The sequence below is a fragment of the Passer montanus genome, unplaced genomic scaffold (assembly GCF_014805655.1).
Source record: "Passer montanus isolate IOZ18808 unplaced genomic scaffold, ASM1480565v1 scaffold4, whole genome shotgun sequence".
In the NCBI taxonomy this organism is placed as follows: Eukaryota; Metazoa; Chordata; class Aves; order Passeriformes; family Passeridae; genus Passer; species Passer montanus.
The window spans coordinates 1,655,785-1,682,874 of NW_024368818.1; the positions used below are offsets into that span (position 1 = coordinate 1,655,785).

General features: G+C 41.3%; 1 protein-coding gene across 2 annotated transcripts in view; it reads left to right on the forward strand.

Moving 5' to 3' along the window:
* The window catches only part of KATNAL1 (katanin catalytic subunit A1 like 1), a 37,452-nt gene extending 15,234 nt beyond the window's left edge, over positions 1-22,218 (forward strand). For both annotated transcript variants that reach the window (XM_039718503.1, XM_039718504.1), the window contains exons 3-11: positions 1,169-1,329; positions 3,279-3,447; positions 10,131-10,255; positions 10,761-10,866; positions 15,282-15,440; positions 15,986-16,112; positions 17,078-17,212; positions 19,531-19,657; positions 21,136-22,218. In XM_039718503.1, the coding sequence (XP_039574437.1) occupies positions 1,169-1,329; positions 3,279-3,447; positions 10,131-10,255; positions 10,761-10,866; positions 15,282-15,440; positions 15,986-16,112; positions 17,078-17,212; positions 19,531-19,657; positions 21,136-21,334 (1,308 nt within the window). In that variant the 3' untranslated portion in view covers positions 21,335-22,218. The remainder of the gene's footprint in view (positions 1-1,168; positions 1,330-3,278; positions 3,448-10,130; positions 10,256-10,760; positions 10,867-15,281; positions 15,441-15,985; positions 16,113-17,077; positions 17,213-19,530; positions 19,658-21,135) is intronic.
* Positions 22,219-27,090: the final 4,872 nt, after the last annotated feature.

A 27,090-nucleotide genomic window follows, 5' to 3' on the forward strand; every position in this document is an offset into this window, starting at 1 on the left:
GCAAAGCAGGGCAGGAATAATCCTGCCTGAGCTGGATGTCTTGTGTCTTTGGAAAGATACAGTTACCCCATCTGGAATGAGCAAGAAGGCTGCTTTACCCTGTGAAATGATCAAGATCTTCCTGTACTTAAGGCTCTGTCTGTACAGGCGTTCATAAACCTTCTGGTAAAGTAAATGCAGTGTTTTAAGATCTATTCAGGGCCTTGGGGGTTTACCCTTCTCTTTCTCTCTGTCCATGCCAGTATCTTGCTGGTGACAGTCATATATATTAATAAAATCATGGTGGAAACTCTCAAGCTGGAAGGAAGTCATAAGGATCATTGAGTCCAGCTCCCTGCTCCTACCACATGACTAAGAGCATTGTCTAGACACTCCTTGAACCCTGGCAGACTTGGTTCCATGACTGCATTACTGGGGAGCTTGTTCCAGTGCCTGACCATCCTCTCAGTGAAGAGCCTAATGTCCAATCTGAACTTGCCCTGATGCAGCTTTATTCCATCTCTGGTCTCCAGGGAGAGGAGATCAGGAGATCCCTCTCTGCTGCCCACCTTGAGGAAATTGTAGACCAATGTGAGGTCACTTCTCAGCCTTCTCTTCTCCAAGCTGAGCAAGCCAGGTGACCTCAGCTGCTCCTCATAAGTCTTGCCCTCACCCTTTCACCATCTTAGTTGCTCTCCTTTGGACACACTCTAATGTTGTGTTCCTCACAGGGTTCATTTTGTAATATTATATTTTAATGATTTGGCGGGTTTTATAACTAGGCCATCAGAGACTGTAATCAGAGATCTTTTATGCCAGAATAGTAGCACATTACTGCAGATCTGCCAACAGCACCCTTACTAGTGTGAGAGTATGTGTGCATGCATGTCAACATGCACACATAAACCCAAGCATCAGCACATGTTACAGGAGAGTGATCACTGTGTTAGCAATCATGTCTGCTTGGGACATTAACAAGCAAGAAAATGAACCCAAGAGAGATTCAATTGTTTGTGCTGCTGTTAAAGGTCTGTTATCACCCTGATAGGTCTGGGGTTTGTGAATAGGAAGACTTGGGAGTCCCTGCCTTTGAGCTTAGTGTATGTTCTTGAGGTACTTTCTGTGTTTGTTTGGTTCTTTTTGAAGTTTGAATTGTAAGAATTTTTAAATAACATACATATTTCTCAAGGTCCGACAAGAATTAGTTGAAGAATATGAACAAGTTAAGAGCATTGTCAACACTTTAGAGAGTTTTAAAATGGACAGACCTCCAGATATCTCTGTGTCCTGTCAAGATGAGCCTTTCAGAGATCCAGCTGTTTGGCCTCCTCCTGTTCCAGCTGAACACAGGTAAGGAGAGGCTCAAGCAGAGTGGGTGGAATAAAGATGGCTCACCATAATTTTATATTTGTTTTTGAATGCTTCTGTAACATGAAAATCACATTTAATTTACACTTTTATTACATTTAATTTAGTCACTTGTAATAAAGAGTAAATCTAATTTTAGTAAATCTAAGTAATCTAAAAAAGTATTTAAATTACAGTCAGATTTATTTCTGACATTCTAAGGAGAGTCACTCCTTTATTCTGGTAGGAGTAAATAAGTGCCTGGAACTAGAGTCTGCTGCAGAGGTTAGTGGGCTTTTGGTGTCATGTTCTCATGTGCAAGGAGAAAACTTTTCCATTTCAGTTTATTTGAGCAAAAGAATTATTGATGACTAAGTCTGTAAGGAGCTGGAACTGAAGGATCTTGAAGGACATGGTGGTTAGAAATCACTCCCTAGCTGCAGATAATTCAACCTGTGTTTAATCCATTGGTTAGTTTAATTGCTAAACATGTTCTGTTACACATGGTATCTCTCTTCTGTAACCATATTTAAGGTAACTTCAGTTAGCTAATAGATTTCTTAAAATAGATGCTTGTGCATTTTCTGAAATCCCTATTTTCAACCTAACAGAGCTGGTTGGAAACAGATTCAGTTTACAGACAAAAATAGCATTTATCATGCCAATAGTTTTTTTAACATAAGAGCACAGAATTTTAATGTGTGTATACTCACATAACCAAAGGAGCAAAGTAAAATGAGAGATCTTGGTTAACAGAAAGAAATGTCAAGTTTATTTATAACTTTCTGCGCTTTATGATTATCAAAAAGATCTTTGCTTTTCAAAAAAAACCCTCTTAAGAATATAAGTGTAAAATTATATTAATGCTGAATACTTTTTTAAGTGGTAGAAATAACTCAGATTTTCTGTGGTAATGTTATGTAAAGTTCAAGATATATTTATTCTTGTATTTTCCTTAGTGGTAAAGCCCCAATAGTTTATCTGCTTCTTTTAAGCTGAAATATAAATCTTGTGCAAATAAGTAAGGAAACTTAGGCACTGTTCTCTGCTGTTACGTTAAAAAAAATGCATGAAAAGCAAAATGTTGCCATTGTATCCAGCAATGTGTTTAAGAATGTGATTAATTTAGAGCATATTCCAGGAAAATGTTTTTGGGGTTAACAAATTTTGAGTTACTCAAAACAAGAATCAGTACAAGATTCAATAGTGGACACTTACTAAATTTGGGTGACATTCCTGGCTGTTTATTTTAGTTCTGTATTTCAAATTCAGTCCCTGGAGAAAAATGACAATGACGCTTTGTCTTAAAACCAAATTCTTTTTCCTCATTCTACTGCTGAATACTCTTTGACATTGTGGGTGATGTACACAAATATAGGTGATTGCAGTTCAGCTCTGTTTGCTTTTGCTTTCAAGGCAATTTTTGTGTTTTGACATTTTCACACAAGGGAATGAAGTCAGAGGTAGGCGGATTGTTTAAAATCCTCCCTGTTTTGTTTTGGGGCCTGTCAAAGATTTTAGCCACCTTTTTTTTTATGTCTCTATTTTTTAAATCTTTATTTTAGCAGGAATGTCATCTGTTTGTGTAGAATTTGTGCATGTGAATGTAGCCTAATATAATCTCCTGGTTTGGAGTCAGAGGAATATTCGATTTGAAGACTTTTACTAAATTGTTTCCTCTTTTGTTACATGGGTGTTGGTTTGTTGTAAGACTGATTGGGAGTACTAATCTGATAATGTTGTTAATTTTTTCTTTTGTGTTTTTTCTTCTTACTTTGGGTATCAGACAGAATCAGGAATGTGGTTTTGGATTTGTAGATATAGGGAAATAAGGCTTAGGGTGTTGGAAGCTTTAGTAAGAATGTACTAAGGCAAATTAGAATCCTTCCTTCTTAATGTTGCTCTTTTTTCCACTGTTTTTAGCATGTCTTTGTTGTGGTTGCTGTTGTTAGGGCTCCACCTCAGATAAAACGTCCCAACCGAGATGGCAAATCTTTGAAGAAAGACTCGCCAGGACTGCAGCCCCGCGGGCCCGCGGGCAGAGCACACGTGGTGTCCAAGGCGGAGAAATCTTCTGGCAGCCGCGAAAGGGAATCCAGAGCCAGGGGAAAGGATGACAAGGTAACAAGTGGGAAAGAACTTGGCAGGGAGGTGTTGTGATGGAGCAGGTGGCAAAGGGAAGTGCTCTTAGTCATTTAATACAGATAATAAAATCCACAATAATCACTTGTGGGAAAACTTGGTGCTTTCTTTTTCCCCATGATCAAAGTGTGTATAGTGGTGACATTTATTAATAATTACACCAAACTAAGAAGAGTTGTGTCATGTTTGCTCTGTCTTGATGTAACATTTTTTTGAGGAAGGGAAGCGTAGTGTCCTGTTGCTGAGGGTTTCTTATTCTTTGAGTGAAGATCGTGGGCTCGTCTCTAATCTCTAAGTGTCATTCAGGCATTAAGTCCCTTTTCCCCCATATTTGGTGGTTTGGTTTTTTTCCTTAAAGGAATCCGATACAGGGCTTTTGTAAAGATATTAATGTAAGAAGTGCAAAAATGAGACCAGTGCCCTTCCTAGACTTGAAGATGCAGTTCCACAGTACCATTGCCTCTGCCATACCACAGTATAATTTAGGCATGCCTAGGAGTTCAGAACAGTTCCATAAATGCATTGGTGATCGGTAGATCTGTGCTAAATTATTTGAAGTTACATATTTGAAAATTATATGAGGGAGAAGTATTAAAATCAAACTCTAAGCAACTTTCATTTTTTCTGGTTTATTAAAGGGGTTTTGTATTTATTATAGTGTTTAGAAAGAAGCTTATTGGAACTGTTTTGTTTTCAAAGAAAAAGCAATTAATTAAACTAGACTAATTTCTTCTGAAGATCCATGAAAAAGAGGAAGCGCTGAAGTGAAAGAAAAGAGAGAGAAACATTGATGCACTATAAAGTGATGATGTCAAAAACAGGATGGTTTCATGGCTGGAAAAAATGTCAGTGTGCAAATCGCTGTTTCTGAGACACTTGTGATTTTAAATTTAATTGTGGAGTTAGTGCCAGGAACCCAAGGACTCGGTGGTGTTAATTATACAAGCTGAGACTGTACTGAAGTGGCATTACTTTCCTGACAGACAAAGATACAATGCGGGCATACAGTATTGTACAGATCTTGAGAGATGAAATAGAGAGAAAATATTTAGGCCAGTTTTCTTCCAAAATTTGGTTAGTTCCTTTGTGACCTTTCTACTGCACTTCTTGACAGCTTAGGAACAACTCAAAGATTTGCTTTTTCCATCATAAATTGTTTTCTGATACACAGGAAAAGTCTTAAGTAATCCTAGCCCTTATGACCATCTGAAGGTAGCACATTTTCAGCAGTGCCACTGAGTGACTGTACAGATCAAGCATTTTAAAAATCTCTCTACCCTGGATCAGTAAGATTTAAAATAACAAGTGTGCCTCCTGCAAGCTATAAAAATCTTGTGAAGATCTGTGAAATTATTGAAAGATTTGCCAGCTATATGGGGAATTGGAGTCATGGTGTGTGACAGGTTCACCAGATGTGCTTGTGTAAGGCAGCCTTCAAAGTCTTAGCTCTAATGAGGGTGAACTCTGCTCTCCAAGCTTTCCGGTGATGAGCATTATAGGGCTTTACTATAAGGAGCCTACAACAACATGACTTGTATAATACTTGTCTCTGGGAATAATGTGATTAGCAGTACTACTGCTGTGAGGTGTAGGAAAAGTCATGAAGGTGTTCCATTTAATATGGTACTTTTTCAACAGTGCTCTTATCTGAATAAATTGGTCACTAGGTGGCAGAAGGAAAATATGTCTACTCCTCAAAAAATTCCAATACATGTGCTCTTGTATTCCCCTTTGTCTAGCTCCTGGGTGGTTATTCTAGTTCCTTTGTCTGGGGTATGTGACTGAAAATCACCCCAGGTTACAAATCCTCATGTGCTATATAATGGTTCTTGTAAGAGATCCATGATTTGCCTTTGAGAAAGATTTTGAATGAAAGAAGAAATAGCCAGGTGTGGGAAATGGAAGAAGTTAATGCAACTTCCTATATTTTGCACACAGGCATGAAAATAGGTTTACCTTTCACTTTTATCCTTTCTTAGTTTACAAGTGTTTGTTTTTCAGTTTCTGAGTTTGAACCATCAAGCAGCTTTGCTCTGTAGACTGCTATGTCAAATCAAAGAGATTTGGTTACTAATCATGTTCAGTTAAAAATAATAGGGCAAACCTGAAGCTTTAAATTAAGTAACCAGGTGTCTTTTCTCCTATTAAATGTTTCAGCTTTGTAGTTTTTGGGTTTGGGTACTAGGATAGGACTACTTAGAACATGTAATGAACTATCCATTTCCTAAGATGTTTCTTAAGATATTTCCATTCCTAAGACTGCAGTGTAATAGGTTGCATGCTGTCCTGGCTATAATACCACAATGTAAGGCATATTTTTTTCAAGGTAAATGTAAGTATAGTACATCTATTTTAGAAATGTTCTGTCTCACTTGAAACAAATGCCTTCTTTCAATGTTTCTCCTCTCTAGACCATAACATCTTTTCATTCTGACAGTAAGCATCTTGGGATAGGTAATTTTAACCTAACTATGCCAATAAAATTACCTTTTTTAGTACTACATAAAATAATTTTGAACTAAACCCACCAGATTGTGTCTATCCACTAAATCCTTATATGTCTTTTTTTCCCCCTAAAATACTGCTTTCAAGGCTTTTTTCCTTCTTCGTTCCACTGGAAATTATTAGGCTTGTTCTCAGGGTACCTTCTGCTGGAGCATTACCAAGAGTTTTAGCCTCTGTTTAATAGTTCAGTTGAAAGAGGCAGCATGAATGCTCCCAGTATGTCTTTTAGAAATGGCATCATATCATATCTAAGTAGTAGAACACTTTTTTAGGAGTACTCTTTAGATTCTTTTAGACTGTCAGTGGATAAAGATAGTAAATATTATGAAGGATATGAAACAGCCAGGGGCTGTACAGCCATATCAGCGAAGTGAATATTAACATCAATGAAGGTATGACTTAAAAAATTAAATTATTTTTGAATTATTATCATCCTGTGCATCGCCAGCTGTGACATGAGATGAGATAGTTGCATTTAGGTGAAAGCACAGACCTCCATGCATTGGGACTGGAAGGCTGCATAATCTCCATCTGAAAACACCGAAAGAACTGTTGGGTGAAATTGCAGGGCTGGGAGCACATTTTTACAGTAAAATTTACTTAGTCTGATGCTGTCTCATGTGAATGGTGAGTTGTGCTGACAATGCCTCTATTGAGAAGGGGAAAGGGAAAGCGATCCAGGCAACCAGAGCTGTTAATTGTTATATGTTTTACAACAAATTTAGAGTGGATGAAAAGCAAAAAGCTAAAGACTTGGAACTAATTGAAAAGTGCAATAGAGTGAAATGTGGTTTCTTAAGCAAAGGTGTTGCCTCTGCCAGGATTTCTTTAGAGTTCTAGTTAATGTCTTATAGAAAGAAGTCAATCTACCCAGATACCACATGGGAAGCAATTTGTTAATCTAGTGTGTGGTGTAGAGGAATTTTAAAGTGGGATTGTGCAGCAAGGGGAAAGTAAACAAGCAGTACTGAAAGACGAAGTGGAAGTCAAGTGGCAAATAATTTTTGACTCTTGTTTTGTATTTAAATATGCCAATTTAACTTGCCACAAAAAAGAGGCATGCTCTGACAATTTGCTCATGACACCAAGTTGGGAAGCACCATCACCACAAAAGGCAAATGAGGCTGTTGCACAGGAAGAATTGGATGACTCTGTGTTGGAGTCATGGAAATGGGATAATGTTCAGAGTTGCAGAGCAGCAGGCTGTGTTCTTGAAAACTGTAACAAGAATTTCTGCTAGAAGCTGGGAGCTCAGCAGGAGAGGAGAAGACAGATTTGGATGTATCAGCAGAAACTGGATCAGGCTGAACTATTTGACACATTACCTTTTCCTGGTGGTGATGGGAAGGGCTGGCTGCAGGATGATGCACAATGGTTATTTGGCATTTCTATGCAGTGGGAAGAACCTGCAGGAAGGCAAGGTGTCTTCAGGGTCCAGTTCTGGCCATTACAGCCCTCAGGGTTATTCCATGTGATTAATCTGCTGAGATTGCCTTAAATGGGAGGCAGTATGATAATGCTGTGGATATGAATGGAAACAAAATCCTAGTAAACAAAATCCCAGATTGTCAAGGTGTTACCAGCAGAGAGAAGAGATACCTGTGCCATTGTAGGGGGATCTGCTGAGAAAACAGCTGGAGCATTTTCTGTACAACCACGCTCAAGAAAGATATGTTAACATTAGGAGGGAGAGAAAAAAAAGTGCTGCCAAAGTGAATGGGTAGTTATGTTCAGTTTATGTTCCAAAAGGAGACTTATTTAATTTGGTAAATGAAGGAAGAGCACAAGCCTGATGCAAGTGTATCAGTGTGGTGGACTGCTGAAAGCATTGCAGAAACTTAGTACAAGAGTACAAATAACAACAATTTTGGAAACAAGGTTTTTGTTCCAATGTGTTAGTGCAGGTCTAATAGCTCTTCCTGATGGAAAGGACAGCTGATTTCTAAATGCTTAAGACAGATTTTGGTTGCCTGAAATGATGAGATGAGATTGCCAAGGGTGGGAGTAGATTTTTTGCAGCCCTGTATACCTATCTGTTGGCATACATTCTTAGAGAGAAGCCATCACAGCAACTTTATTTAAAGCTATTTTGTGAAAATAATACCCGAAGAGATGACTGGAAAAATTATGTTTACTCCTGCTGCCTAGTTTCAGGCGACAGTCTTTAAAAAATCATTATTTCTAGTCTATGCTCCCTTATCTGCTGACTGAGAATTGCAGGTTGGACCAATTTGGGACCGGCATTAATAATCTTATTACTTGTGAAAACTACAACTACTTTAAATCTTGGTTTAATTACAGAATGGGGAAAAAAAAATAAAGAAAAAAATAATAATTCATGGTCACTACAACGACAGCCGAGGTGATGCTGAGAGCACGTCTGCCCGCTGGCCGCCCTTCTCCATCATTCCGCTGGCGAGACGTTCCGCAGGGCCGGGAGAACCAGCGGTCCCAGGCGCAGCACGTCGTATAAAGCAGAATGGGGAAAAAAAAATAAAAAAAAAAAAAAAAATTCATGGTCAATACAACGACAGCCGAGGTGATGCTGAGAGCACGTCTGCCCGCTGGCCGCCCTTCTCCATCATTCCGCTGGCGAGACGTTCCGCAGGGCCGGGAGAACCAGCGGTCCCAGGCGCAGCACGTCCGGCGGGATCGGGGCCGGGATCGGGGCCGTGCTGCCGCCCCGCGGCCGCCCCGGGGCTGCCGGCACCCTCCCGGCCCCGGGCCTTCCCTTCCCCCTTTGATTTTTGGGTTTGTGTTCCGCTCCGCTGGGCTGAGCTGCGCCGTCTGCCCGCCGGGCTCGGGGCTCTCGGGGCTCTCGGGCCCCAGCGGCTGCAGCGGCCGGCTCCCTGCTCCTGCTCTGCAACTCTGCCTTAACTCGGTTTCGCTCAGGAAAAAACAAAACCCAACCGCAACAAGATAAACCAATTGTTCTGTGATTCTACTAGGAATGCCAGTCCATTGCAGAACAAGAGGAGTATGTAGCAGACAGCAAATACCTTTCATTTCATTGTCCTGTTTTCTTCTTCTCACTATTTTTTTAATGGTTACATTTGGATTCCATTTTATCTCTCCTGAAATCTTGAAAACTCCACAGGGTGTCTTTTCGCCGTTTCCTTTTTACGCCAGACCACTACATTTTTACACCAGCTTTCTGCTTAAACACAACTCTGAGCTTCGTTTCCATTGCAAAAAGCTGAGTTAGGAGTACTAAACAACACAAGAGTTCGCTTGGAAGCAAGAAATAAAAGTAGTGGGAAGATAAACTACTCCCTCACAAGTCGTCGTGGGCAAACGGCAACTGGGAGGGGTGTAATCGCTGCCTTTTTGTTTTTCCACTGCGAGGTTATTTGTGTGTCTCCAGCTGCCTCTCGACCCGCCTTCGTCTAGGATGCTTTTGTCCAGCCAGCTGGGATTCTTTAACTTGCTGCTGATAGTGCTTAGAAGCTGAGTTAAGAGTCCTAAAGTAGCTCCCTACTCAGCCCCCTCCGTTAAACCAGCGCAGCTGCTTTTCAGGCACCCTGAATGGTGGGAGGGGAAGCGATTTCCTTCAGAACTGAGAGAGGAGGAGCGTGAGCCCTGATGCTTCAAAGGGAAAATGTTGCTTCACCCCCCCTAAGCTGAACGGCACTGTGGAAGTATTAACCAGAACTCTGGGCTATTTGGGGCAGAGTGTGGCTTCATCACTGATGTAGCATTGGTGTACTACAAAAATTATTGAAACCTGAGTGTCTTTGGAGCTCCTTTGGGGCTTTTGGTGCAGCCTTTAAAAAAATACAACCTTTGAAAAGCATTTTAATTGTTTATGAAGCTGGCATGTGAATGAGAGGTGAGACATGGAAGGTTTGTAGTTGAGGAAAGCAGATATTGCAGGGTGGGAAGGATATAATGAAACAAGGGGAGAGAATCTTGGTTTTCCTTCGTAAAAGACAACATGTGTGACATCTTCCCTGTTCCTTATTGGTGATGATAGTGTCAGATTTTTACTTCTGACAGGTAGGGTGGCAAGTGTAGCATCTTCAATATGTGCTCTGGTCTTCAGCTAGTCGTGACCCAGCCACCTTTGTGAGGCTGTTCATGCATTCATGCCTTTGGTTGGCCAGGAAGTGTGTCAGTCGTGTAATTTTCTTATGGGTCTGTATGATTTTCACTTCTAGGGAAAGAAAATACCCCAGGAATTTGGTGATGGGGAAATTCCAAAATTTGATGGAGCGGGTTACGACAAAGACCTGATCGAAGCTCTTGAAAGAGACATCGTGTCAAGGAATCCAAGCATTCATTGGTATGAGGATTTTCTCTATTCAAGTGTGTTTGCTAGTGAGAGAAAGGAGAGAAATTACCCATTTTCAAACTCCTAAAACAGGGAGACAAGATAATCTTCTACAGACAGGCAAACATGAGATCTTTTGCTTTAACAGTTTATTAATTTGATTAAAGTTAAGCTTTTGTTGCTAATTGATATTAAGTGCAGTACATTCATTACAGGTACTGCTGAAATTAACATACGCTCCAGAGATCTTTAAAGATACTGCTTTGGTGTTCACATTGTCCAAAACAATTTTTAATTAAGCAGCTCTGGGTAACTTGAGTTGAAAATAATTTTTTCCCTGTCTTCCAAAAGTGGATTCAATTTTAGGTCACAGTATGATAGGAGTGCTCTCATGAGGCATATGCTTGCATATTAAAAGAAATGGTACTAAGTGAAAAGCTTTTCTATTTCTCTTGTATAAAAATAGAAGAAATATAGTTGTATGAGAATCTTATACAAGTTTCTTCATCTTACACAGGGATGACATAGCAGATTTGGAAGAAGCCAAGAAATTATTAAGAGAAGCTGTTGTTCTTCCAATGTGGATGCCTGATTTTTTCAAAGGGATCAGAAGACCTTGGAAGGTGAGAATTTATGTGGTGTTTTTGTAAATGGCAAGCTGTAGCTATGCAAGTCTCCTGCTGTAACGTGTGGATGCCTGTAGCAAAGGCTAAAAAGAAAAGATCATGAATTTGTTTATTAAATCCTCTCATAATGATTCATGTAAAAGGCACTGAAAGAAACAGCTGGAAGTGTATCTTAGAGTAAACAGTATTTTCTGCTTATTTACTCACATATAGCTTGTTGATATTATAATACTTTCTATATGCCAACCTGTAGATGTGAGCAAACAAATTATATCAACTGAAGCAGAAATGCTTAACTGACAGCTCTACATAGGCTTATGGTGTCCATTTGTCATCACTTCCCAGAAGAAAGCAATCCTTGGACTGTTTTTCTCCAAATGTTTCAGCTATCTCTCACTCAGACTGCAAACTGCAGCCTGCATGGCACAAGGAAGCAAGGAAAGAGGGGGCCAGTCTGGTGACTTATCTTTGCACTTTCATTTGCAACTGGGCATAGTTGCAGCTGGAGTGAGAAATTCAGAGCAGGAGAAGGAGTTGCACGCAGGGCAGCAGGAAGGATATCGGACTGAACTAGGCTGATTGACCAGAAGTGAGCCCAATCTGGGATTTGCTTAGAGCTAAGAAGGAAGAGGAGGGAGGAGTTTGGTGAGCATTTCTGTAAACATCAAACAGCATTACTTTTCTTCTGATGTGGAGTGGATTGATGCTTGTTTGGGGAATACCTAGTCACAACACAAGGCCTTTTTGGTTACTGAGAAGCATTACTGGGGAAAAGACACTGTTGCAAATTGTCTGTTATTCTGAGTGTGGAAGGAAGTGGCATATGTAGGGAATGCTCTGTGTGTGAGCAGTTTCCTGTTTAGTATGCTGGTTCAGCAGCGTGTGTCAGTTCTTGCTCTACTAACACTTGTTCTGTCTTTTCCTGATTGGTCCTTGTGCTTCCCTGGCTTATACTTAGGTCAGACCCAGCAGGAGCTGGGAGATTGCTGCTTAAGAGCTGCTCACAGAGGTTTTAGTGAGTTGCAGGGAGGGAGCCCAAACCTACAGTCATTGCAAACCTAGCCCCAGCCTTTGCAGTTAGAGTGCTTGTGGTCAGTACCAGTGGCCTTGTGGTTAACCTTAGGGTTAACTGAGCTATCATCTTGGACAGAGCCTAGATGTTGTGGGTTACATGTGCAGGGTGAGATTTCAGTGTATTTTGAACAGCTGAATCTCTTTCTTCTCTTCTTGGCTTAGAGGAAGTTGATCCTCTTGTTATAGACTATGGGGGCCCCATCTGTCTAGTGTTCAAAATCTTTTAACGGAGTAAAGATCTGCTCTGCTTTCTTTTCGCCTGTTAGCATGCACAGAGGGGGTAGTGGCCATCTGTCTTTAAGGCAGGTATCTCAACAGACTGCAGGAAATGTGAAAAATGCCACTGACCTTGTCTCCAGGTGTTGTGGCAGTGAATAAAGGAGCTTGGTCCTTTAAAGAGTTACAATCTCCATCTCTTTGCATGAGATTACCTTTTCCTCCTGAGCAGTGTCACCTCTGAAAACCAGGTGTTTGTAGACATGGAAAAGATTCTAAGATTATTTCCTCTCTTCAGTCTGAAATGCAAATTGATTTCTGACAAGGCTATGAAGTCTTCATTGTTAGCCTTTTCCCTGGTGACTTGTGAAGCTGTAACTCTCATGAATTTATTTTTCACACAGAACAGCATGTATTTTCCCTACTGTTGACCTCTGACTGTGCTATAAGGATGAAAAGTATTGAAGGGAAGGCTGTTTCTTGCAGTAATCAGTGTAGCAGCAGGCATTTGTTGAGCCTAGGAATTCAGGACAATAATTCAGGGAAAAAGGCAGCCAAAGCTGGTTTTGGATGCTCAGACTCCCCTGAGAACAATTCCCAAGACAGCCCTCACAGTTTGTGCTTGTATTCAGAGAACTGTGCCTTGTCTGAAGGAGCCAGCTGTCTTCCCTGATTCAACACAGGTGCTGTGTAGTTGCAGCCACGGGTTTCTGAGTGTCCATGGGCTTGCTCTTCCTGTTTCTCTGAAATGTTTTGTGCCAAGAAAGCCTGGTTGCTCACTGTGCTTCCCACTGCTCTGCTAGTGATTGTTACAACAACAAGAAGTAACCCTGCAGTGATTTCATCAAAACACTTACTCCCTGCGGTGCATTTCAGCTTCTTATTGGAATACTTTGGATTAACAGAGCCTTAGAGGAAGAATAAAGAAGTCTTTGTGTTTGTCAAGGATTTTAAATAGTAAGTGGCAGCCTCCTAGTTTGCAGAAAGAGCAACTTGATCCTATGTGTTTCTGTTTGCAGCCATGCACATCTTGTTTTGCTGTGAACTCAAGTTCTTTTTTTTTTTGTTCTTTTTTTTTTTTTTAACTGTCTCTCTTAACTATTTCTATTGTCTCTGTCCTCAGAGACTTACTTTCCCCCTGGCTTTACACCTGGTGTGGCTGCTTTGCACCTGTGTTATGCACATGTATAATAGCACCAGTATCATGTGCAAGGTAAAGCTTCCTGTAATAACACTTAGCAGGAGGTGCAAAGCAATGGATGGGCTTCAGTTTTTGCATGTGTACCTGAAGCCAGGATTTGACCTTCCAGAATAATGGAGAAGTGAACCAATATCCCAAAAATGTCATTACTTCCCTGTATCACCAGCTCCTGCACTAAGCACACTTTATCAAACACATGCTTTGAATGTGATTTGAATTGAGGTAAAGCTTTTTAAAAAAATACTAAATGAACACATTTGAAACTCAGAGAGAACACTAAGTCATCTCTGACCTGCATATTACAGGCTGAGTAATTTTCACCCAGTCACTGCAGGGCTGTATTTGCAATATTGGTGTAATATCAGTATAACTGTGCAGCATCTCAAATCAGAATGTCTGAGTGTTCACAGGGAGAAAAGAGAGTCCATTTACTTTTTATGCTTGCTGCTCTGGAGCTTAGGAAACCTTGAGCAGCCTGAGGAGTGACTTTGGACTGTTAGCTGTAGAGATGGCATGTGAACATTTCTGATTTAATTTACCGATGAATGTATGTTGAGCTTGCATTAGCTAAGTATTAAATGGCAATAAAGGTATTAAGAGTTAATGGAAAATGGAATACAGAGAGGCTATTGCTTTTGAATGGGACATTTTTGAATAATTGCATTCCCGGTTGATTTGTTTTTATAGATCTCTTCCATGTCATTCTTTGTGCTTTTTGAAGTAAATTTTTGTGAGGAACAGATGAAATCTAATTTGCTATATGGCTTGCATTTAACAGATATTTTATTGCTGTGGCATTTTATGTAAGTTATTAATTGCAAAGCACATTATGATGTGCAATTCTAACACTAGCTAATTTGATTACCCTTGCAATACAGTACAATTTTAGGAAACTCTTGTTAGCATGTGTAATAAGATCTTGCAATTGGGAGGGGGAGAAAAACCCTAAGCTGCTTCAGCACTACATTTTCACTGATTTACTTAAAATCACAGGGCCCTATACTAGCACTGTGTAGAACATGGAACAGTGTTTTGTCCTTTTCCAGTGCTGCTGCTGCAAGGGCTGGAAAGACTACTCATAAAAATGGCAGTATTTGATAGTATTATCAAGAGTGATTAACCCGTCTCAGTGATACAATCTCAGAAGCATGAGTTCTGAGAGCACTGTGTGTAAAGCCAAAAAACTGTTTGTGTAATGATGGGTAAATGTGCTGAGCTGCAGACGTGTGTGCTTCTTTCTTTCAGAGACCACAGATGGAGATCTAGTCTGATGATGTGGGTATAAGAATTGTTTCTAGTTTAAAACTTTCTGAATAATCACTGGAGTTCAGATTAGGCTTTTGTGGGACTAAGCAGTAGTCCACATGAGCCACAGTTGCTTATCTGTAAAATAGGAATAGCAGTACAGTCCAGCCATCCAGCATGATGAGGATGGTGGTCCATCCACAAATTGCTATGATGCAGTAGTGTGGTCATAGGAACATTGAGATCAGGAGATTAAGCAAAAAACAAACTGATGTATTCAGTGAATGCTCTCGTGCAAATGTGAACATCAACCGGATTTATACATATTGTCAGGATCTTTTGGGAAAGTTTCTGTAGAAAATTTCTCTACTGAGAAAACACAACTTACTGTTTGATTCTGAGCAAGGCTGTAAATCTCTTGTCCATTTTCTAGGTGTTAGGTACAAGCAACAGGTACTAGCTTTTGTGGTTCTGACTCCAGTGGAGTGGTAAGAAGAAATGGCAGAACACTTCCACACTGTCCTCAAAAGCAGGATACTTGTCTTCTGCTTTCCACTGATGAGGATTATGTTATTAATTTAAATCCAGATCTTGGCTCATACTGAGGTGTTGTGTAAAGTACCAGTGACAAAGTTTTCTTAATTTGTTGTTCATTACCTTTGTTCTCACCTTTCAGGGTGTGCTGATGGTTGGTCCTCCTGGCACTGGCAAAACAATGCTAGCAAAAGCTGTTGCTACAGAATGTGGGACAACATTCTTCAATGTGTCTTCTTCTACACTGACGTCCAAATACAGAGGCGAGTCTGAGAAGCTGGTCCGCCTCTTGTTTGAAATGGTACGTCCTCCATGATGTGATCTAGGGTTCAATATGGTGAGAAAGGACAGCACCCTTGGCTTCCTGCCTTTCCAGTAGAATGTTGGAAGCGTGGAGTCCATCATGCAGGGTGTGTGAAGGACATGTCCATGTAGGCTACACCTCTGGGACCCTCACTGCACTTCTGTAATATTCGTAGCTAAAACCTGGGTCTCTTGAGATTGCTGAGCTCCCTTCTGACTCTTATTCTAACCCTCACCAGCCCAAAACCTGGACATGAAAACTGACTGTATTGTGTCAAGAAGACTATCCTATTGTGGTAGTGTTTCTTTTCCCCTTTTCAATGTCATTTGATGGGGCAAGCCAACCAACACTGACCCAAGGAGTACAATTTAAAGTGAATAAACCTCAGCATGTGACAGTTTGTAAATCAAGGTCTTGAATTCCTACCTTGTGACAGTCAGGGAAGATATGCATGCAGTATGCCTAGCAGGGCTGGGTTGTGATGTGGTGAGGGCCTGTGCTTGTTGAGCAGCCTTAATAGTGATGTTTTCATTTGAATAAAGGCACGGTTTTATGCACCAACAACAATCTTCATTGATGAGATAGATTCCATCTGCAGCCGCCGAGGCACGTCAGACGAACACGAGGCCAGTCGCAGAGTCAAGTCAGAGCTGCTTGTGCAAATGGATGGTAACAGGGGCTTAGATCTGGCTTTGGGGCTGGGGTGCTGTTTCTTTACAGGTGGGAATGTAAGAACTCGAGCCATCTGGAAAATCTGGCTTTATGCATAAGAGAAAAATGAGACACAACTTGAGATGAGTGTATTTTTGGAGTGTTCAACAACAGATAACTGAAAAGGGTGTTCTGATTTATTTTTTCTAAAATGGCTATTTTTAGAGTGACTTGAAAGCTCATATTAAAGAGATACAGACTCCATGAGAAGCAGATAATGGAGATTTGTGAAATTTAATGCTGGTGTTTAATTTGTATTCAGTTTAAACAAAATTCTGCCCTTTGCTAGACTCTCCAACTGTGGAACCCCATTGTGAGATCTGCTTTTGCTGTATTCTGTGATGGCAGCTAATATTACCTTTTAAGTCAGATGCAGTACCTGTTTTGTGCAGCTGCACACAACAAGCATGACCATCTGAGGAATATTGTATGGTGCAGAGGTTTGATAGCCACATTTATATTGCAGCTATCATAAACTGCTGTATAAATTACTGTATATAAACTACTATTTTAAATGTTCTCAAATTTACAGGTTCATTGTGGTAAGCTCAGGATAGGAAAGCTTTTTGTCTCTTTGGAGTCCTCACTTGGTAAGCTGAGTGACTCCTGTTTCTTCTATGACCAGACTCGACAGAGATATCACTGTCAGTGTGACTAGTAGGGCTACACTCACATATTGCTGTGCTATTAGCACTTTCCAAGAAAGCCCTCCCCTTACTCAGCAAAATAATGAGCTGTCCCTCTCTGTGATAATGATGGTCTTGTGACACCTAGCTATGGGAAATTTGGAAAGGGACAGAGGACTATAGAGAGCTGTTGCTTAGCTTTGTCCAGGCTATGTTTGTCTGTGCAGTGTTTCTCAGCAAGCATCTCCATCAATAAGTGCTCTGGAGTAAAACTGCTCTGAACTGTTGTGCTTGCAGGGGTAGGTGGTGCTCTGGAAAACGATGACCCTTCCAAGATGGTTATGGTATTATCTGCTACAAATTTTCCCTGGGACATTGATGAAGCTCTCCGACGGAGACTGGAGAAGAGGATTTATATCCCATTGCCCACAGGTGTGCTTGATAAGACCATTTTCCTTTCCTCTCTTTACAAGATGAGTTTAGGATAACTGCAGGACTGTTGTGCTTGTAAGGAATCCTGATGGTTTAGTGATGAGCAGTGTAATTCAGGGGTTAATCATTTGTCTGGATCGCTTTATTTTTAAAGAGAGTGGAAAAAAGAAATGCTGCTTGCTTGGGGGCTGGAAAACAAAGAGCTGTGGCATTTCATTGCAAGCCATTGATGGGTTCTTATATTTTGAAAGAGAGTTAGTTTTAATGAGCCTGGAATTATTTTAAATGTTTAACAGTCAGCCCTTGAGTGATCATCAAAGGCAGCCTTTGGACATGTTCACAAATATTGCAAATGCACTCCATGCCCTTGCAGACAAAAGGAAAGAAGTAGATCCATGAATTTTCACTTACAGGCTTAGTTCATTGCAAATCACTGCTTGCTTGCCTTTATTACTGTGCTTCCAGTCACTCAGAATGCAGCAGGCTGATTGCTTTCCTGCCCTAAGACATCTCAGCTTGTATTGTCTTTCCTAGCTGTCATTCACCTGTCCTATTAATTTTGAGATTCCTATCACTTGAAGTTTGCATAGCTCCCTTTCTTCTTGGTACAGTGGATGCCACATCTCCCTGCATGAGCACTCAAGATAACAAGGTGCATGTCCATGGTGACAGTGGTTGCGATTGAGTTTAGCAGGACTAAGGACACTTAATAGTTCTACAGCTTGTCTTTGCAGCTTACAGGCAGTAACAGCCCCTAACAGGATGCCTGTCTTTATGACCAATTAGTTTAAAATCCTATCAGCTCTTCCTCTTGTTTCTAGTTAAACCAGATTGTTTTTTAACACAGTGTATTGCACCCTGGACAACATAGGAGTATGTGATCTGGTTTTATTTCCAGTCTTAGTTTCTGTTGTATCTATTCTGCAAGTAAGAATGTTGTGCTACTCTGGGCAAATCTGAGTGATGCATTTGTAATTGTGCTATGCGATATGATGTAGTCAGGCATTTTAACTGAAAAAGTGTCATGGTAGCATATATGCACCTGTATATTGTGGAATTTGATGCAAGAGTATATTCTGTAGTGTTTAATTTTCAAAATGCTGCACAGACTTGCTTAGCCCCACAGCAACAATTAGGAGAATGTTCTCTGAGGCAGGATACTCTCTGCAGGTGTGCTGTGTGCACATTGTGCCCTCTAAATAATAAATCCCCATTTTATAGCTAGTGCCAGTTGTGTGTGATGGATAACTCTGTGCTCTTGACAGTTCTGCAAAGCACACAAAACCAGCAGCTCTAGAGAAGCCTTCTATTTTCTTTTGCATTTTTCCTTCCCCAAAAGTTAAAAAAATAAGAATTAGGGACATCAATGAATAAAACATAATGTGTTTTATTGGACATTTCTTTAAGACTTTTAGCCTTTCCTACTGCTACTTCTTCTGTTGCAGTTGTCCTTCTTTATAGGTCATAAAAATTGATCACTTGGGGAATAAAGATGCTGAGCTGGTGTATTTTTCCTGTGCAGTGAAAGCCAGGAAACCAGTCATCCTCTTCTTTCCCACCCTTGTGCACAGTAACACGGAGGCCTAAGCTGTAAAATGTGAATTCCCTCTTACAAGCTTAGGCTGCTTAACATGTGTACCCAAATGCACATATGCACGTGCCCTCTGCAAGAGAAATGGTTAATTGACTGCATAAGTGCTCATTTACACAGCTGGCTATCACTGTGTGCACACTGTGTCTGGGTAGGAAAGTGGGACACCAGGACACTGCTATCGAAAATATATTAATATATAGGTTTATTGTATTAATGTGTCTGTTTTCTATCAGGCTTCAGCTGATTTCTTGGGTCCCAACTGAATAAACTGCTTAAACATATGCTTAAAGTTCAGCCTGTTGTTAAGAGGTTTGTGCTGTCTGAAGCTCTTTCAATAGAATCCCCATTGTAGTTCTAATGAAACTCTATGATTAATATGCAGTCAAACCCTCGAATAGGGAGTGGACCCAAAGGGATGTGAGAAGAAACAGAAATTTGTAGGATTGTGCTTTTGTGCCCTTGGGTAATATGTGACCAAATGCTTTATCACCTGAGACATAACAGACATTTCCAGAGACAGATCACTTTGACAAATATCTCTCGACCATGCTGGTTTAATATTTTAAATTACTGTATTTGATTGCACATTTCACTATGACTTGTTCTCTCTCTTTTCTAATATTGAACTCTTATGGTCATACTTTTCACTGAAAAATCTAAGTTGTGTTTATCTTTTTTTAATGTAACTCATGCCAATCTTCAAACAAATATTTTGATATTCTAGCAAAAGGCAGAGCAGAACTACTAAAGATTAATCTTCGGGAAGTAGAACTAGATCCTGATATCAGCCTTGAAGAAATTGCTGAGAAGATTGAAGGCTATTCTGGTGCTGACATCACTAATGTTTGCAGGTATCTCATTGCCCTTAATTTGCAAATAGGACTGCATGGGAAGTCATCATTTGCATTATATGATAAAAGGCAATACTCATTACAGCTGAAGCCATGCTCACCGTGTCTATGTTTGAGGCCCAAATCTATTTACTGCATTCATGTATTACTGTCATGTGGAGTGCTCCAAATACCACAGAGTCTTTCTGAGAGATGTGGTTTTCTTGGATCTGAAGTGAAAAAAATTATTTGAGCAAATCTCATGTCACAATTGGCTGCATTTTCTGTAGTCGTCTGCATTTGTTAATGTAGTGCAAAGCAGATTGTTGGGGTTTTTTTCAAATCCCATTAGTTTAAGAGCTAGAATTCCATAATCCAAAAAATTCCTTTCACAGAATGCTTCTTTGGGACTTTTATATGCTGCATGTTTGGACAGCCCCCAGTGCAGCTGAGTCTTGGTGTCTACCTGAATCTTCTAGGTGCAAGGGGGATATAGATTATAATATTGGTATTTAATTTGTTTCTGTTCTATTCCCACAATTAGTTTCATTTTTGACAAATCAATCTTTCCTGGTGAAGGAGAGGTATTTAAAGAAACTTATCTGAAGGAAGTCTATGTCTCTTAAGAATCCTGTCAAGAGAAACTGATCCTGTAAGAGTATGGCTTGGGAATCTTTTTTTCTTCTCCCCCTGCTGCCTTTCTGAAAATGTGAAATCACTCCATGGATTTGAAAACTCGGTGTGTGTCACGTAGTAGTGAAATTACCTTTCTCCCTAAGGCTTGTGTTATCCCTTGCTGGGAAAAACCTGGGGAAAAAGGAAATGTAATTTCAGACTGCCTGTGGGCCACAGTGTGAGAAAATGAGCAGTGTTCTTCAAGCTGATGGGCCAGGCTGGCAGGATCTGAGCTGGGGAGGAGTCACAGAGCAGGCAGAGCATGAAGCACCCATGGCCTCAGCACTGCAGGGCCCAGTGATGCTGTGTCTGATGCCTCCTGCTCTGCCCTTCACACATCCAGGGGCTATGGACAAGCAGGCAGCTGAGCTGGGCTGTACTCTTAACCCTTGCTGACTGTCCTTTGGGGCTACACTGCAGGGAGAAAGTTGAAGTCTAAAAGGAATGCAGTGTAACAATCCAGATTACTTAAAAAAAAGTCTTTGAGTTTGTCTCCCACCCTGCCCTTTTCTGCTCTAAAGTTGTAAAATTTCATCTCCATGAATCATTGTAAAAGGTTTTCAGTTTTATAGTTTTAATTATCTCTGCACATTTACCATATGCTTAAATGGGTTTTGGTGCCAATCCATTCTTTATGTTGAATTAATGTAGTGATCTGGGAACATGGAAGCTACGAAAGATGTGAACTGCATCTTCTGTGGTAAATAAATGCTGTCTTAAGTGTTCCTGCCAGTGGTTTCTAGCAAGAGCATACAATCAAAATTCATAGGCTTACAGCACATTCTGCTAGCAATTAGCTCCCATGCATTGTCCTGTATTTCCAGGGATGCATCTTTAATGGCAATGAGAAGACGTATTAATGGCTTAACTCCAGAAGAGATTCGTGCACTTTCTAAAGAAGAGCTTCAGATGCCGGTTACCAAGGGGGACTTTGAGCTGGCTCTGAAGAAAATCTCCAAATCTGTTTCTGCTGCAGACCTGGAGAAGTATGAAAAATGGATGGCGGAGTTTGGATCTGCTTAATCTCAGTGACAGCTTTCCTTTGCTGGAGTTTTATGGTTTTTGTTGTTCTCACTTTCAAAATGAGTTAGAAATCTTTTTAAAGGTTTAATAAAAGGTCTGCTTCTGCCCTCATCCCACCCCTTTCTGGTGACAGGATCTTTTAAGCTGTTTGCCTTTAAAGGGAATGAACACAATAATGAGCTGATATTATAAACGATATTTTACCTCTGAAGTAGAAAAATAAGACAAACAGGAAGGGAAAAATCATACTTCTGAGGGTAGTCTTTTTATTTTTCAAATGAAGAGCAGTGTTACTTAACTTCCTCCTAGTCATTTTTTATGGCTGGAGTCAATAAATCAGCTGGGGGATGTGACTCCAGAGGAACAGACAAGGGCTTGCTGTACCCCCTCTGCTCTTAAGTGCTGCTTCTGCCTCCCTTGAATGTGGCATCCAAGTTATTATTCTTTCTCTCTGTGCTCGGATATTCAGAGCAAAGCCTGTGGATTAATTGGCATTACACAGAGGAAATGAGGATCAGTTTTCCATCAAGACATGGGCCTGACTCTCCTCTCATGTACTCCCATTTGGAACTGATGTCACTTCAGACTGTTATCAGTGTTACCTGCAATGACTTCTGATGGGAATGAGAGGGAAAGAAAAAGGCATGAATTGTTCTTAGTCTGGTTTATGCTTGTTCTCTGAACATAGTTTGAACCTGTTTGACCAGTAGGCACTTTGACTTAGGTTATAACTTGCACTTTTATGCTTTGTCTGTGCTATCTAAATAATTTTGTGCTTTGTCTGTGCTATCTAAATGTAATTGTTATTACTATTATTATTATTATTACTTTAGTACTAAGAGTTTAATAAAGACACTAATTTCAAGGCTGTATTTAAAACACAATGCTGTCTTTAGAACAAATGGCTGTGAACTTCCACTTCTGATTAGAAATGACCTTTTTCCTAGCATTACTAGGCAATTACTAGGGACTTTTACCTATTCATGTTGTAGAAGTGTTCATGCATTTTTTTTTGTGAAGGTTTCTTAAAAATGTATAAATATTACTAGTTTAGTAATATTTAGAAAATGATCTGTATGATCTATGTTCTTAACTGTTTCTTCTCTTCCCTCATACAAGTGCAGTGATGAGAAGGGCTCTAAAGTCTAACATGAGAAATCTTCTTTCACTGACTGTGTGAGCTTTTCACAGACTCGGCCTGCTGCAGGTCTGGCACATGAAGTTTGCCTGTGGTAGGAATGTGAAGGAGGGGCCAAACAACCAGATTTACAGAGAAACATGCAAGCTCTCAGGTGATGTTGTGAGCTAGGCCTTTAGTATTTTGGTGGATGTGAATTGCCCTGCAGCTTGGTAGGCATTCAACCCTTGAGCTCTCTTTGGAGACTTCTAGTGGCACAGACAGATGTGATGGAGTAAGAAGCACACAGCACCCCTTACTGAATGGGAATAGATTTGCTCCTTTTTGTTAGTCCTAGGAAGTTCCCAAAAATGTTCAGTAATTCAGCACACTGATCTCTTGGGCCATGATGTGTTAACCACTAAGGCAAAAAACCCTTAAATCACATACTTAGTTTGCTCAGGGAAGTGGGAAAATGACCATCCCTGGAAGTGTTTAAAAAATGTGTAGATGGGGCACCTGGGGACATGTGAGCGTATTGACATGTCAGTGCTGGGTTAATGGTCAGATTTGATGATCTGAGAGATCTTTTCCAACCTTAATGATTCTATAATTCCTCCCAGGGAATAATTGGACCATTATAGAGAGAAAGCTCTGAAAATATTGCTATGGACTGTCATTTTTTCCTTATGAAGCTGTAGATGGCCACAGTTATTTTCTGTTTGTTTGTTTGCTTGACTGCAGTAGACATTAGTAAAGCTACACCAGTCTTTTGTGGCCAATACCAGATTAGCACTACAGAGTCTCTCACAAAGAGGCCATTGCTGCCCAAGGAGCTTAGTCTGCACAACCAAGATGTAGAAGGGAGTTGAGATGAATGCCAGTAACAACTCTGCTCAACTGCCCAAGAGCAGTGCTGGGATTCAGCAGTTGCTGCTTAGTAGGGTCTAAGTTCCAGTTTGTTCAGTTTCACATTGCAAGCAGCAGTGACCTTCCTACTGATGAAAGCACAGCACTTGGTGAAAATGTCAGTCCTTGGCTCTTTGATGAACCTTCTACCTTAAGGCATTAAACTTCCCTCTTGGCTGTTAAGCAAAATTCACTGTACTGGGCATTCCCTTTAGTAGGAATTATTCAGGTGCTGCAGTCTTTTTCTCTAAAGGTCATGGTTTCTACCCCAGAAATGTTTTTACTGTACAGGTCCATTCATCCTTTACAGCTGCAGAACAGAAAAATGAAAGTTTTCAGGCAGTAGATGTTTATAATGGTTGTGCTCCAGAATTACTGACATGACTTGGGCCCTGCTAGATCAGGCACCCCAGAAGGCTGAGACCATCCCTTCCCTGCTGAGACCTTTCAGGAAGGGGAGCTGTGCTTGCATGCTGACCCTTTCATCTTTACCAAGTCATGCTGGCACACCCACACCCTAGGTAGGCTTGGAGGCTGCGTTATTGACTCCAGGGGAGGCAGCAGGGAGTGCAGCAAGGAGCAGCCCAGGAAGGAAGGGCAGCCAACAGTGGCAGCAGCTCAAGGCCCAAAGGATGAGCTTATGGCTCAAAGTGAGACCAGCTCACATCCCAGTGCTGGAAACCCTTGTTAAGGAGACTGGATTCCTTGGAGAGCAATGTCCAAGCATGTCACAGCCTGCTGCAATGCTGTTCAGTCTGTGCCCATTTGTGTATGGAGATCATCCACACACGTGGGGGTATGCACACACAATAGGTGCTGCTTCAGTAGTTGTACCTAGATTACACAAAAAACATGTCTTAGAGCTGTGTTTATGTGTTCTCTAAACATCTGTGAAGGCCCTCTTGGGTGGCACTGTTAATTTTTGTACAGAATGCAGTCTGGTTGTGTGAAGTAATAAATGTGCGCTAGAGTCGGTCCGTCTCGCTTGAGTGGGGCTGGAGTGCTTTACTGCTAACTGCTTCCAAAGGCTGCCATACAGTGTGGATCTCTTCAGTATGTCATGGTGCTCTTTCACCAAAGTCCTGGATGGATAGCAGTTAAAATATGGGGGTTTTGGATAAAGCTGTCAGCAGTGCTTTCTCTCTAAATTGGCCTTTTGTTGCCACAAGCTGTAAAATGGAGAATACTCCAATGCCCCGCACATGGAAGGGAGGGTAGGGGAGAGCAGAGGCCCCAGCAGATGTTCAGTGTTAGCACCTGATTCAGACCTCACAGAATCAGGCAGCCTTTTTTATTACTTGCCCCTGGGCTGGAAGTATAATCAGGCTCCAAAGAAGTTGTATCGTCAGCTGCCTGCTAACCAGGAGACTTTCAAGAGCAAAACTTCTATTAGGAAGGAGCTTTCAAACTGGGAAAGAGACCCCATGTCTCCTGGGACTGAGTTGATTATTTGAATTTTCTCACTAACTTCCTTATGAAAGAATGGAGTTTCCAGTGTTTCATAATGCTTCAAACATGAAAGAGTGAGCAAGGGAAATGCTGATCAGGGGATTTCAGGAGAGGTCAAATCTTTGCATAGGAAGTTCAGCTCACCCCAGTTTAAAAGGGACTGAAATAGCAAAGGTGCACCGACTTGTTCTGATCATGGGAAAGATAGATGAAAGAGCTTGTGTGCTGTAAAGAAGTCCTCCATCAAATGAGCAAAGGCTTCAAGGTACAACCCAGGCATGAGGACATGGAAACAGATGAAGAAATAGTGATTTTTTAAAAATCTGTTATTGGAATAAGCCACCCTCAATCAGATTGTGAATTGAGATGTTTTTTCAGAGCTGTAGTGACAGATAAGTACATGATGAAATTGCAGGTGACACCGTGCTGCCGGGGAGCAGGCAGGGAGCCTGGGAGTCCTGGAGCTGCACACTGGTGTAGAGTGGGTGTCAGCACCACAGCAGCAGCTGAGCCCCCTCTGTGAGGGTGAGCTGTCCACCAGGCAGCACTGTGGGGCAGAGTGGAGCCAAGATGGACAAGAGTAGGCTCAGTAGTGCTCTGGGATAAAGCAGACTGCTGGTGCAGTTCAGAGAGCGTCTCACATGGCCATTTCCCTGTGCGTGTACGGGTTTCACCGGAGCGCTGTGCGGAAGCTTGGCCAGTGCTGTGCATGCCTCAGTCACCCGTGCCCAGCTGCCACACACAGCACAGCTGACAGAGCTAGAAGCTTGGCCTGCGCTGTGCATGCTTCAGTCACCCGTGCTCAGAGCCCAGCTGCCACACACAGCACAGCTGACAGAGCTGCAGCAGCAAGGGTGCTCCTGCATCCCACAGCACAGGAACATGCGACCCTCTCTGCCTTCTGGGCCTGCCTGCATTTGTGTGCAGGTTGTGACTGTTCTTGTGACACACTTAGCGCATGACGGTGGCTCAGTACCTCTAACAGAGGAGTTTCTTTGTGTGCAGTACAGAGCTTCATTGATCAGTTGAAGTGCCATGCTTCTACACGTCTGCAGGAAGATGTCTGGGAAATACTCAGGCAATTTTCTTCTTCTTTAGAAGGCCCCAGCCAGCATTAAAAGCAGATGGCATTAAATATCTTGGCTAGTGTGGTTGCCCAATGCAAGAAAACTTACCTCAGCAGTCAAGGAGGTGCCACAAGGAAAGTTCTGGCTTTGTTATGAAGTGGCAAAATGTGGGGATGTTCCCACTCTGCACAGACAGAGTTAGGGTTGTATCATGTCCAAGCTCTGTTTCCTGGCTTTTGTGTATTTGTGATTTCTTTGTTGCAGTAGAAACATTTTTCTCAGAGTTAGGGGGAAGCCATGGGGTATTTACTCAGTGTCTGGATTACGATTTTGGAGATCCCATTATCTGGTTGGTATATGAAGCTACTGAACCCATTCCCAGGATGCTTACTTTTGGAGAAACTCATCGTGCATCCTGCCTGACTTTCTGGCTGTACAGCAAGCAGTGTAGCTTTGTGCAAACTTACATAAATATAATATTTAGCATATTTTTTTGACAAAGAGAGAAATTTTTACTGCCAGTTTGCAATTGTACTGCTCTCATTTGTAAGCAGCCCCTTGCATACTTTGTTTAACTGAGGGAAAAAAAAATGTCTTGGAATTAAGATTTTTTTTGAACTTGACTTTGGAGAGCAAGAAAGGTAGAAAAATATTTGCCTAGAGGAAGATAGAAGAGTACTCAAGACATAGAGATCTGCAATTTCTTCTTTTTGTGGCTTTCCTTTTTGTTGCACTGCTGAGCTGTGCTTTCTGTTTCCAATTTGTTTTGAAATAATTACCATTGTTTATCCGTCTCTCAGACAGCCTTTGCAGATGATTTGGTTCCACAGAGCCCTCTTTTTTCTTGGCTGTTGGTGTTCTGGCACAGCGTGCTGCATGACATCTGACTGAACAGGCTGATGGCATGAGATCCTCCTTGTGAAGGAAAGGTCACCCAAATGGTGAAGGTGAGAAGAACGGCACAGAATATCAATTGGGCTGGCGGGAACAGAAACCATAGCAACTCTGCACAGGGTTTATAAATACAACCAAGAAGAAAAAGGGGAATACCCTCAATGAGATGCTGACAACACCACAATATGCATATTGATAAAAGTGTGGGTCTTTGCATCTTCACCAGTGAGCAGAACCTACGTAAGAGGATGGAAGTGGCTCAAAGGAATCCAATTCCAGGCACTGCCAACAGCTTTCATCACCCAGCCTTGCTGCTTTAA